The following is a 12,406-nucleotide window of genomic DNA, read 5'->3' as shown; positions in this document are numbered from 1 at the left end:
TTTAAGGTCCAGATCACTCAAGTGTAAAGATTTTATTGTGATCAGTTTTGTATAAAAATTTGTCTGTTATAATTTTTTAAGGAAACATTTTAGAGCTACTGCCACATCAAAAACAGTTTAAACGAAAACTTTTATTATCTCTCAAAATTCTCGTAGCCAATCAAAATAATTTTATTGTTCAAAGAAGTTTTTTCTCTTTGATTTTGAAAAAGTTAAGAAAAAAAATAAATGTATTTATGCAAAATTTATTCTTTTGATTCTTTTCTTACATAATGAGGTACATTTTTCAACAAACACCAAGTTCTCTGTCACGTTTTATTGTAAAAGCTTGTAAATGTATATTTTAATTTGTGCAAATAAAATGTAAACAGAAACCAAATTATTGATTACGTTAATATGCGCCAAAATGACAAAGAATAAGAAAATAAATCTTTTTCCTCACTAAGATCTTAAACCAAAGACTAGTAAGTGGTTAAAGTGTAATCGCCCAGGTAGTTTGCAATGAAAAAACTTTTGTAAACCTGGGTTGAGATGAGAAATGATAGAATATGATCATTAGGACTTCCACAGAATCTATACATTGGAAAGAACTAAATGGAGAACGAAAATCAACTTTTATTAGAAAAAGGAAAACAATAAAAAATCACAGCAACTATTCGTATAAAAGCGTCTTGTATGTCCTTCAAAAAAAATACGAGGATTTTTTCAAGTGGAAAATGACTATTCTCAATACGCAATAATTCGTGTTGAAAATTGTTTTTTAAAGCGGTTTTTTGTTTCAGTTTTGTAATTTTTTCAAATACCTCGATAATTATCGACATAGGAATTAAATGACGGTTCTTTGAAATAAAGTGGGCATTAAAATTTTACAACCCCGTGAGAGCAATGTTTTGAGGCGGGAAGGATATTGAAGAATAGATCTGAATTGACAGTCCTGGTGTGTTTTTACTTGGATAATGATGTCGACATTTAATTCAGACAATAGAAATTTTGAAACCGAGATTAACAAATGAAAATAAAATAAAAAGGAGTGCACGAAGAAAACGTTGAAACTGTTGAAATTGTAAAGTCATCACACAAAAATGTTTACATTTCAACATGGGATTACTTCCAACACTTAAGATACTTCTCATATCTAGGGCAACGTGACAAAATTTGAAAAAAAACAAAATTTGTTAAATTGGACCAAATTTCCAAAAATTATTACGAAAACCCTGTAGTAACAAAGTAATTACAACCAATACCTGTAACATGAAAACAATAAAAATAATAGCTCTCATAGCTCAAATAAAAGCTGTTGAGACCTGATATCACTAAGAATAGTTTTTAAGACTACAAAAAACATAAAATAGAGGCAAACATCGAAATTCAAAGAAAAAATGTGGGGAAAAAGTGACTAAAGCATTAAAACTGTAAATGATTGACTAAAATTATATACATTTTCAATTCGGGTTTCATTAAGCGCCAAAGGTAACTGTCATCATTCTGATGATTTGTATATACTGATGACAGTCAAAAATCACAATTATGAATAAGAATTTTGAAAAAGAATCTAAAAATTTTAAGAGAATGCTATTAGTAACAAAGTTATGAAACCAATAGCTATAAAATCAAACCGCATCGTGCTTAATTAGAATAGAGATCGGATTCTTCATTTTTGAGATGAACCGAAAGGCTGACAGTATTAGTAAAAGGGGGCAAACTTCAACAATCTTTTTATGAAAAACTTCTATGATGTCATAGCAGGCCATAGCGATCAACTCAGAGCATTAAATAGTTTCACTTAATCCACTCTATGAAAGCAATTGGACTTTTTATCAATGAAACGAAGTCATAAGACAAGTAAAAACTGAGCAAATGCAGACAAAACCCAAGAAGTCAAAAAGTCAAAAAATCACAAAAACACAGTGTCGAAGCCATAAAAGCGACAAAAGTTTCCCTGAAAACGAATATATGTTCATCGGGGCCTCATTTGAACGCATATGGGATATGTCATTAATGAAACCTTGATATGAAAATTGACTTGTTTGTAATTGACAAGAAAAAATGGGTGGGGATATGGAAGAATAGATCTAAAATGACATGAACGTGTTTTTTTCACTTGGAAAATGATGTTGGCGTTTACTTCAGACTATGGGACGAAGTTGGATCCGACTTGAGATGACGTTTGAGTTGTTCAAGAGAGACAAAAGCAAGTCACTGACAACTGATGGCGTCAACAAGGAGCACTCAAAAAGGATCACTTGTTTATTCATTCCATTGATTATGAAGTTCACTTAGATCATTATTATAGTAAAGACGCTATCAAGAAATGAAATAATTTTTCCAGTGGTATCATACAGATGTCATTTTATTAAGAAATTTTGAACTGTTTCCTACACCCCTCCCCTTATCAGTACAAAAACAATGATCGGTTTGTTCATGCATGGTTGTGAAATTAAAGGTTCTGTTTACGTTTGATTTTTTTTTTGGGGGGGGGGGGGGTGGTTGAAGCAGTTACAACTTTTGATATGCATATGTCATATGATTATAAATAAAGCATTGTTTGTCAGATCAAATACTTCAGATTCATTCAATTAACGTCTGTTCTCTTTACAAAATGCTGGAAATACTGGTTTTTGTTAGAACGGTAGAAGGTTAACTGCGCTTTAACTACACGGACAAACACTGCTATAATCGAACTCTTCATAAAGTTTATTACTAACGAGTCGTATGGCCAGTGATTACGTGCCTATATTTGCCGCTTTTTGTAGTTTTACGACTTTGTCTCGGGAACTAAATGTCAAAACTGCTTCCTAACGACTTATGAGTGAAACTAACTGATGTTTTCAATTATACCTAATGGCACCAATGACTTGAAATAATTATTTTTTCAAAAAAACATTACTAATTATTAAAGTTTTGCATATACATAAAATTATTTTACATTAGAAGTCACATTGCGTTGAATGCTACCACACATGAACATTTTTTATGTTTCTTTCGTGGTTTTTAGGAGCTCAAATCTGTGCGTTTTGGTAAATTGTTCCCTGAATTTTTGATAGCCAAAAATGAGTTCGTTGTTTTTTTAGGTGTTTTTTGTAAATTTCACGTGTCTCGTTGTCTTCTTATGGATGTATAAGTGAACCAACGTAATGCCATCAAATGCTAACTACTGGTTTTGATGACTTTGATTTCGTTTGCTTCTGAGCTCTTGACGTAATTTTAAACTTCCTCATTTGTTAATTTTGGTCACCGTAAGTTTGTCTCATTATTGGCAGTTCTCATATGGCTAACGGCTCTATTTGTTTTTTTGTTTTAATTCATTAATTCATTAACAATTTTTTGTTTGATACTTTGTGTTATCATAGGAACTGTGTGGGTTTTTGATGATAATCAGCATTTATTGTTTTTTGTCGTCTATTCACACCGAAATTTGTAAATCTATTGATTTGCTTGATAAGGGGAAATATTTTTTTTTCTATGGTTTTTGAACTTTGCTTCTCTTTTTAATTTTTATTTTTTGAAATCTTACCTAGTTGGATTATGCAGAATTCTCATCTGCTTTCTAGTAAAAGAAAAGTTAAATAGTTTAGCTCAGGTTTTACTTGACAATATTTTGACTTTGCGGCTAGCTGTTTTTTAAAAAAGAAAAATAAAGTTTTGGCGTTAATTTATGTTTCTTTGTCGAAGTTTATTTTAATTTTGTGAGTCTTGTCGTGTAGTCTTACTGATGGAAAAGACTCTCGGCCGTGTTCTGTGCATCTTTCAATTCATTTACTAGATTTAGTTTGATTTTTTTAGCTTGTACGCCATTTATTTTCAAACATTATTTGAGTTTTTGAAAGTTTTTTTTATCTCTTACTCATTTGACAAGCAAATTAGTCAAAACGTAGATGTGGTGTTGGAAATTTAATTTTCAAACGCACTTTAATAAATTTTTGTGTTATTTTATTCAGCAAAAAAATGACGAGAAAAAAGCAGAAATATCGTACTATTAGGAAAAAATGCAATCAGTTGGAAATATTTGTATGCAGAATGAATTGAAAAGAAATTTAACCATAAAAAGCTATGTTGTCTTGTATTAAGTTTCATTCCTTTTTTTTATAGAAAGGCCACTTTTCAAGAAAAATTTGGCCTCCTTCTTCTGTAATCGCAAGATGATGTTCAAAAATCCAATGGTCTGTCTTGTCTCCAGGTTGTGTCCTCTCTAGGTTGCAGAACAGTAGAAACAGAAGAAAAGAAGATTGATAATGACAAAATAGCATTTCAGTTCCAAATGCCCTCAAAAACAAAGACAATTCTATAGTCAGACCACAATATATTATTTATAACAACAAGGAGAATCGCTAGAGTGCTTTCGCACATATTGTTTCGACCCCGCTCATTCACGTTTTGATTTAATTGTCCACCAAATGAGGAAGAGATTGAAAAATTTCCCAAAATATTACATATCGTTCAACAAACTATGTAAAAAAGCTGGATTAGAGAACCAATGAGACCTGCCATTTATGAGATTACTGGACAAGACAAAAAAAACTCTGTATTTCAAAAAACATAACAAATTTTAAAAAAATGAAATCAGATAAAATCGAGTCGACAAAGATCAAAAAAGGCAAGGTGCGAAAAAAAGTTTCCAGTTTTGAAAACAACCAATTTCAAAATGAATAAAAGCAATACGTATCAACCCAGCTCAATCAGAAGCTTAACTTATATTTTCTAGTTTGTAGGACTCAATTTAGACCCGCCATTATCCAAAATATGTCAGTCGACTACCAAAAGGAAAAACAAAAAAAATTATTGAATTTAAGAGGGAAGCGATGTAACCGCCATTAAAAGCATAAGTTCTTCTTCAAAAACTTTAAATAAGTTGAATTGCACATATTTTAAAGTCAATTGGGTTATCCCACTAGTCCGATATTGTGGCAAGGAAACAAGAAAAGCTCAGGAATTTTAAACATCGAAAAATCAAGTATTTCTTTTTGAAAATGCGTAGAACCAAAGGCAGCAAATCATTAGTTAAAAATTAAAGATCAAACCATTAGAAAAATGCATCTCGGCATCCCATAAAACTGATGCATTACAACCTGTCGTTACAGAGACTAGGCTACAATGTTGACACAAGTAAGATAAAACTGACAAAACTCAAAAACCCACTGATTGTCGTAAAACATTTTTCAAAACGTTTTCAAAAAGTCAAACAAACCATAATCATTCAACTTACAGCAATACGTGGACAATTTTCAACTGCTCAGGTAATCAGATGTGTTCGTTATCAGTGACACCGAATCATAAGACAACAAATACCAAAGAAAAACGGACAGAAAACAAAGATTCATAACAACTCAGCGAATCCCCAATATTGAAGCCATTGGAACTATGAGATATTGCAAAAACCGTTGAAAACGTTAAACTGAAAGACAAGAGTTCAACTGCTACCTTGCGACTCCTTTGATCTTAAATTGTGCTCCTTTAAAAAGGCTCTTTTTGAAAAGGACAAAAGAAGAACCATAAAATAGTGATCAGTATCGAACAGTAACGAAATTCATGTGAAAACACATTTCTAAGCTTCAAAGACGCTTGGAGCACCATAAAGTTGATGACTTCGGTCAATATGAGACTATGTTACTTCTTGACAAGAATGTGGTAAAAATAAATTTGTCTGAGTTTCCATGGAAGCAATTGAGGTTCTTTCAACCAATTGAAGAATATGCCGTACATCAACAAAAAGAACGAAAATTAGAGGCAAAAACAAAAAGATCTAATAAATTTAGCGGGAGAACGTCTTTGCAGCCATTAAAACTGAAAGATATTCACTAAAATTATCACAAATGTTCTTTTGCGTTTTTTTCAATGTAAATTAAAAATAACCTGAATGTGATAATTTGAAAAGAGAGCAAAATACAACATCAAATAAATGCAATTATGCAAGAACCACACCCCATTTTTGAAATTTTGGGGTAAGAAAGCCAAGAGAACGTTTTTTAAAAATAAAATCACCGAAGGCAGTGTTTCTCACGTTGCTCGCAACAAGCTTTATCTTTTTTATATAGAGACTAATCTACAAGTGGACAGAATTAAGATTAAAATGTAGCAAACTTCAAAACTTCCTTGAAATTTCCTTAAAACAAATATTTTGAAAGTCCTAAGATGCATTAGATAACAATTGAAAGCATTGCATGGGTTCAACTAGGGCTCCCCAGGACCCTTATTGGGACCTCGATCATAAGGACGAAATCATAAATCAGCAAAAAGTGACAAACGAAGGCAAAAGAATTGATAAAAGAAGGCAAATGAACGCAAAACCTATGAGCTCTCTGATTTTTCTCTGAATGCATAAATTATTATCATTTAGATGCAGTTTGAATATGATGTGTTTTCAATCGGCATTTGGTTTGAAATCATTTTCGTGAAAAACGTTTTAATAAAACCAAATAATGTAGAAATTTTTTCAAAAAAAGTGCTCCCCAATATAATCCGAACAAACTTTGATTTTAAGAATCCCAGATAGCAGCAAACCATTAGTCAAAAATTAAAGATCAAACCATTTGAAAAATTCAATGTTGACACAATGTTGACACAAGTAAGATAAAACTGACAAAACTCAAAAACCCACTGATTGTCGTAAAACATTTTTCAAAACGTTTTCAAAAAGTCAAACAAACCATAATTATTCAACTTACAGCAATACGTGAACAATCTTCAATTGCTCAGGTAATCAGATGTGTTCGTTAACAGTGACGCCGAATAATAAGACATTTAAAACCAAAAAAACGGACAGAAAACAAAACTTCATAAACAACTTACAGAATCCCCAATATTGAAGCCATTAGAACTATAAAATATTGAAAAACAGTTGAAAACGTTAAATTGAAAGACAAGAGTTCAACTTCTACCTTGCGACTCCTTTGATCTTAAATTGTGCTCCTTTCAAAAGGTTCTTTTGGAAAAGGAAAAAGAAGAACCATAAAATAGTGATCAGCATCGAACACTAACGAAATTCATGTGAAAACACATTTCTAAGCTTCAAAGACGCTTGGATCACTATAAAGTTGATGACTTCGGTCAATATGAGACTATCTTACTTCTTGACAAGAATGTGATAAAAATTAAATTCGTCTGAGTTTCCAAGGAAGCAATTGAGGTTCACTCAATCAATTGAAGAATATGCCGTACATCAATAAGAAGAACTCTAATAAATTTAGCGGGAGAACGTCTTTGCAGCCATTAAAACTGGAAGATATTCACTAAATATATTACAAATGTTCTTTTGCGTTTTGTTTCAATGCAATTTAAAATAACTTGAATGTGATAATTTGAAAAGAGAGCGAAATACAACATCAAATAAATGCAATTATGCAAAAACCACACACCATTTATGAAATTTTGGGTTAAGAAAGCCAAGAGAACGTTTTTTAAAACAAAACCACAGTATGCGGTATTTCTTACGTTGCTCGCAACAAGCTTTATCCTTTTTATATAGAGACTAATCTACATGTGGACAGCCTTAAGATCAAAATGTTGCAAACTTCGAAACTTCCTTGAAATTTTCTTATAACAAATATTTTGAAAGTCCTAAGATGCATTAGATAACAATTGAAAGCATTGCATGGGTTCAACTATGGCTCCCCAGGACCCTTATTGGGACCTCGATCGTAAAGACGAAGTCATAAATCAGCAAAAAGTGACAAACGAAGGCAAAAGAATTGATAAAAGAAGGCAATGAAAGCAAATGAAAGCAAAACCGATGAGCTCTCTGATTTTTCTCTGAATGCATAAATTATTATCATTTAGATGCAGTTTGAATATGATGTGTCTTCAATCGGCATTTGATTTAAAATCACTTTCGAGAAAAACGTTTTAATAAAACCAAAGAATGTAAATTTTTTTTAAAAAAACGCTCCCCAATATAATCCGAACAAATTTTGATTTTAAGAATCCAAGATAGCAGCAAACCATTAGTTAAAAATTGAAGACCAAACGATTAGAAAAATTCATCTCAACATCCTATAAAATTGATGCATTACAACCTGTCGTTATAGAGACCAAGCTGCAATGTTGACAGAGGTAAGATAAAAGTGACAAAACTCAAAAACGCACTGATTGTCGTAAAACATTTTTCAAAACGTTTTCAAAAAGTCAAACAAACCATAATCATTCTAATTACAGCATTACGTGAACAATCTTCAATTGCTCAGGTAATCAGATGTGTTCGTTAACAATGACACCGAATAATAAGACATTAAAAACCAAATAATACTGACAGTAAACAAAACTTCATAAACAACTTACCAAATCCGCAATATTGAAGCCATTGGAACTATAAGATATTGCAAAACAGTTGAAAACGTTAAATTGAAAGACAAGAGTTCAACTGCTACCTTGCGACTCCTTCGATCTTAATTTGTGCTCTTTTAAAAAGGTTCTTTTTGAAAAGGACAAAAGAAGAACCATAAAAAAGTGATCAGTATCGAACACTAACGAATTTCATGTGGAAACACATTTCTAAGCTTCAAAAACCCATGGAGCACTATAAATTTGTGAATTCGGTCAATATGAGACTATGTTACTTCTTGACAAGAATGTGATAAAAATTAAATTCGTCTGAGTTTCCAAGGAAGCAATTGAGGTTCACTCAATCAATTGAAGAATATGCCGTACATCAATAAGAAGAACTCTAATAAATTTAGCGGGAGAACGTCTTTGCAGCCATTAAAACTGGACGATATTCACTAAATATATTACAAATGTTCTTTTGCGTTTTGTTTCAATGCAATTTAAAATAACTTGAATGTGATAATTTGAAAAGAGAGCGAAATACAACATCAAATAAATGCAATTATGCAAAAACCACACACCATTTATGAAATTTTGTTTAAGAAAGCCAAGAGAACGTTTTTTAAAACAAAACCACAGTATGCGGTATTTCTTACGTTGCTCGCAACAAGCTTTATCCTTTTTATATAGAGACTAATCTACATGTGGACAGCCTTAAGATCAAAATGTTGCAAACTTCGAAACTTCCTTGAAATTTTCTTATAACAAATATTTTGAAAGTCCTAAGATGCATTAGATAACAATTGAAAGCATTGCATGGGTTCAACTATGGCTCCCCAGGACCCTTATTGGGACCTCGATCGTAAAGACGAAGTCATAAATCAGCAAAAAGTGACAAACGAAGGCAAAAGAATTGATAAAAGAAGGCAATGAAAGCAAATGAAAGCAAAACCGATGAGCTCTCTGATTTTTCTCTGAATGCATAAATTATTATCATTTAGATGCAGTTTGAATATGATGTGTCTTCAATCGGCATTTGATTTAAAATCACTTTCGAGAAAAACGTTTTAATAAAACCAAAGAATGTAAATTTTTTTTAAAAAAACGCTCCCTAATATAATCCGAACAAATTTTGATTTTAAGAATCCAAGATAGCAGCAAACCATTAGTTAAAAATTGAAGACCAAACGATTAGAAAAATTCATCTCAACATCCTATAAAATTGATGCATTACAACCTGTCGTTATAGAGACCAAGCTGCAATGTTGACAGAGGTAAGATAAAAGTGACAAAACTCAAAAACGCACTGATTGTCGTAAAACATTTTTCAAAACGTTTTCAAAAAGTCAAACAAACCATAATCATTCTAATTACAGCATTACGTGAACAATCTTCAATTGCTCAGGTAATCAGATGTGTTCGTTAACAATGACACCGAATAATAAGACATTAAAAACCAAATAATACTGACAGTAAACAAAACTTCATAAACAACTTACCAAATCCGCAATATTGAAGCCATTGGAACTATAAGATATTGCAAAACAGTTGAAAACGTTAAATTGAAAGACAAGAGTTCAACTGCTACCTTGCGACTCCTTCGATCTTAATTTGTGCTCTTTTAAAAAGGTTCTTTTTGAAAAGGACAAAAGAAGAACCATAAAAAAGTGATCAGTATCGAACACTAACGAATTTCATGTGGAAACACATTTCTAAGCTTCAAAAACCCATGGAGCACTATAAATTTGTGAATTCGGTCAATATGAGACTATGTTACTTCTTGACAAGAATGTGGTAAAAATTAAATTCGTCTAAGTTTCCATGGAAGCAATTGAGGTTCATTCAATCAATTGAAGAATATGCCGTATGTCAACAAAAAGAACGAAAATTAGAGGCAAAAACAAAAAGATCTAATAAATTTAGCGGGAGAACGTCTTTGCAGCCATTAAAACTGGAAGATATTCACTAAAATTATTACAAATGTTCTTTTGCGTTTTTTCTTCAAAGCAAATTTAAAATAACTTGAATGTGATATTTTGAAAAGAGAGCAAATTACAACATCAAATAAAAGCAATTATGCGAAAACCACACCCCATTTATGAAATATTTGGTAATAAAGCCAAGAGAACGTTTTTTAAAAAAAAACCACAGTAGGCAGTGTTTCTTACATTACTCGCAACAAGCTGTATCCTTTTTATATAGAGACTAATCTACATGTGAACAGAAATAAGATTAAAATGTAGCAATCTTCAGAACTTCCTTGAAAATTTCTTATAACAAACATTTTGAAAGTCTTAAGTTGCATAGATAACAATTGAAAGCCTTGCATGGTTTCAACTATGGCTCCCCAGGACCCTTATTGAAACCTCGATCATAAGGACGAAGTCATAAATCAGCAAAAAGTAACAAACGAAGGCAAAAGAATTGATAAAAGAAAGCAAATGAAGGCAAATGAACGCAAAACCTATGAGCTCTCTGATTTTTCTCTGAAGGTATAAAATATTATCTTTTAAATGCAGTTTGAATATGATCTGTCTTCAATCGGCATTTGATTCGAAATCATTTTCGTGAAAAAAGTTTTAATAAAACCAAAGAATGTAGAAAACTATTTTTTAAAAAAGTGCTCCCCAATATAATCCGAACAAATTTTGATTGTAAGAATCCACAATAGTCAAAATCTCTCTACCCAATTTTACTCTGCATCCAAAAAAACCATAAACTTTTCCAAACGTTTGCAAAAAAAGATCAATTAGCAAATGAAATATACCAATGAACCGAAAACGATGGATGCATTTTGTATGATTTTTGAGTTAATTTTTTGAAAAACCAGAAAATTTTGTTTTCAGAAGACTCCTAGAGGAAAATGAAGTACAACTAAAAATTTTGTAGTTTTCAAAGATTATGACAGAGGATGTTTGGTCTGTACTTCCGAGATATTTAATAAAAAAGGGGTAAAAAGGCGTAATTGGAGGCATTTTTGATCAGAAAAGTCTGAATTCCGAACAATTAAGCAATATTATTTAACAAAAAAACTCAAGTAAAAGCAATCGACAACCCTCTTTTAATCCAAAAATTAAAATATAGCGTTTTGAATAAAGTTTTTTACAATTCGTGGCGAACTTGGCAAAAAATTTGTCAAAAAATTTGGAAAACCTGAAAAAAACAAACGGACTTCCGTCCACTATTCACAACATTTGAAACCTCGATCACTCCATGTAAAACACAATAACTTGAAAAAGGTCCTAATTCCACTATCTAAGCTTGACCGGCTTTCTAAGGATACCAGACTCAATTCTCTACGATGAATATATCGATCGGCCAAAACTGACCGAACAAAAAAACTCGTCTGAATATATAGTTCCTCCCCCCACAAGTTGTAGGAACAACTATTAACATGTTTTTAAATAACTGTATCCTAATACATCGCTTTTAAACAAAATTTCACAGATTATTCGAAATAACTTGCATATTATGACAATATTTAGCGCAAAATTTTAAAGCTTTGCACTGAATTGTATTTTGTTTGTAAAAATTATTTCGTAATTCAGAAAAATGACTTTAGTTTTCTGTTTATTGATTTCAAAATTTTTTGAAATTTGATTTTTAACAAGAAAACATTTTCACTTTGCATGACTAGTCGAGTTAGCAAAAATCAGCCCGAAACCAGACAATGATTGATAACTGTCGAGACCAATGGAGTAGATTTCCATTGTTTATGCGAATTTCTAAATAAACATTCCCTAGAGATATATGTTTTTTTCCTAATAGTTGGAAAGTATTGCTAGAACAATATCAAATTTTATAAATTTGAAGTATAAATGGGCTGAACAAACTTAAGTACCATAGAAACGATCATATATGGTATCCTACTAACCATAGAATGATCCATATAGAGTCCACCATTAGTTAAATTGGTAACGGAGCTATGAACCAGCAATTCTTCTATTATCGTTTAATTTCTGGGGTCCATTTTCGACAATTATAATGCAAAGTCTTATAAAATTCTTGCCTATGGCGGTTGTCTGACACGATCTTGCTCAAGAGCGTTATCTTTTAGGGCTCTTGCAAGTATTCTTACAAGAAAACTAACTTTTTCTGGAGAACATCTATCAGCACATCGATGCATTTTTTGACAATACAAACAGGTGAG

At 31.7% G+C, this 12,406-nt stretch overlaps 1 protein-coding gene across 1 annotated transcript in view; it reads left to right on the top strand.

Moving 5' to 3' along the window:
* The window catches only part of LOC142336892 (uncharacterized), a 28,608-nt gene extending 26,209 nt beyond the window's left edge, over positions 1-2,399 (top strand). Inside the window, exon 6 of the mRNA XM_075385862.1 lies at positions 2,131-2,399. Coding sequence (XP_075241977.1) covers positions 2,131-2,280 — 150 coding nt within the window. The 3' untranslated portion in view covers positions 2,281-2,399. The remainder of the gene's footprint in view (positions 1-2,130) is intronic.
* The last annotated feature ends 10,007 nt before the right edge of the window (positions 2,400-12,406 follow it).

Source organism: Convolutriloba macropyga, chromosome 3, assembly GCF_964194025.1.
Source record: "Convolutriloba macropyga chromosome 3, txConMacr16.3, whole genome shotgun sequence".
Classification (NCBI taxonomy): Eukaryota; Metazoa; Xenacoelomorpha; order Acoela; family Convolutidae; genus Convolutriloba; species Convolutriloba macropyga.
This window is presented reverse-complemented; position numbering and strand designations above follow the sequence as displayed.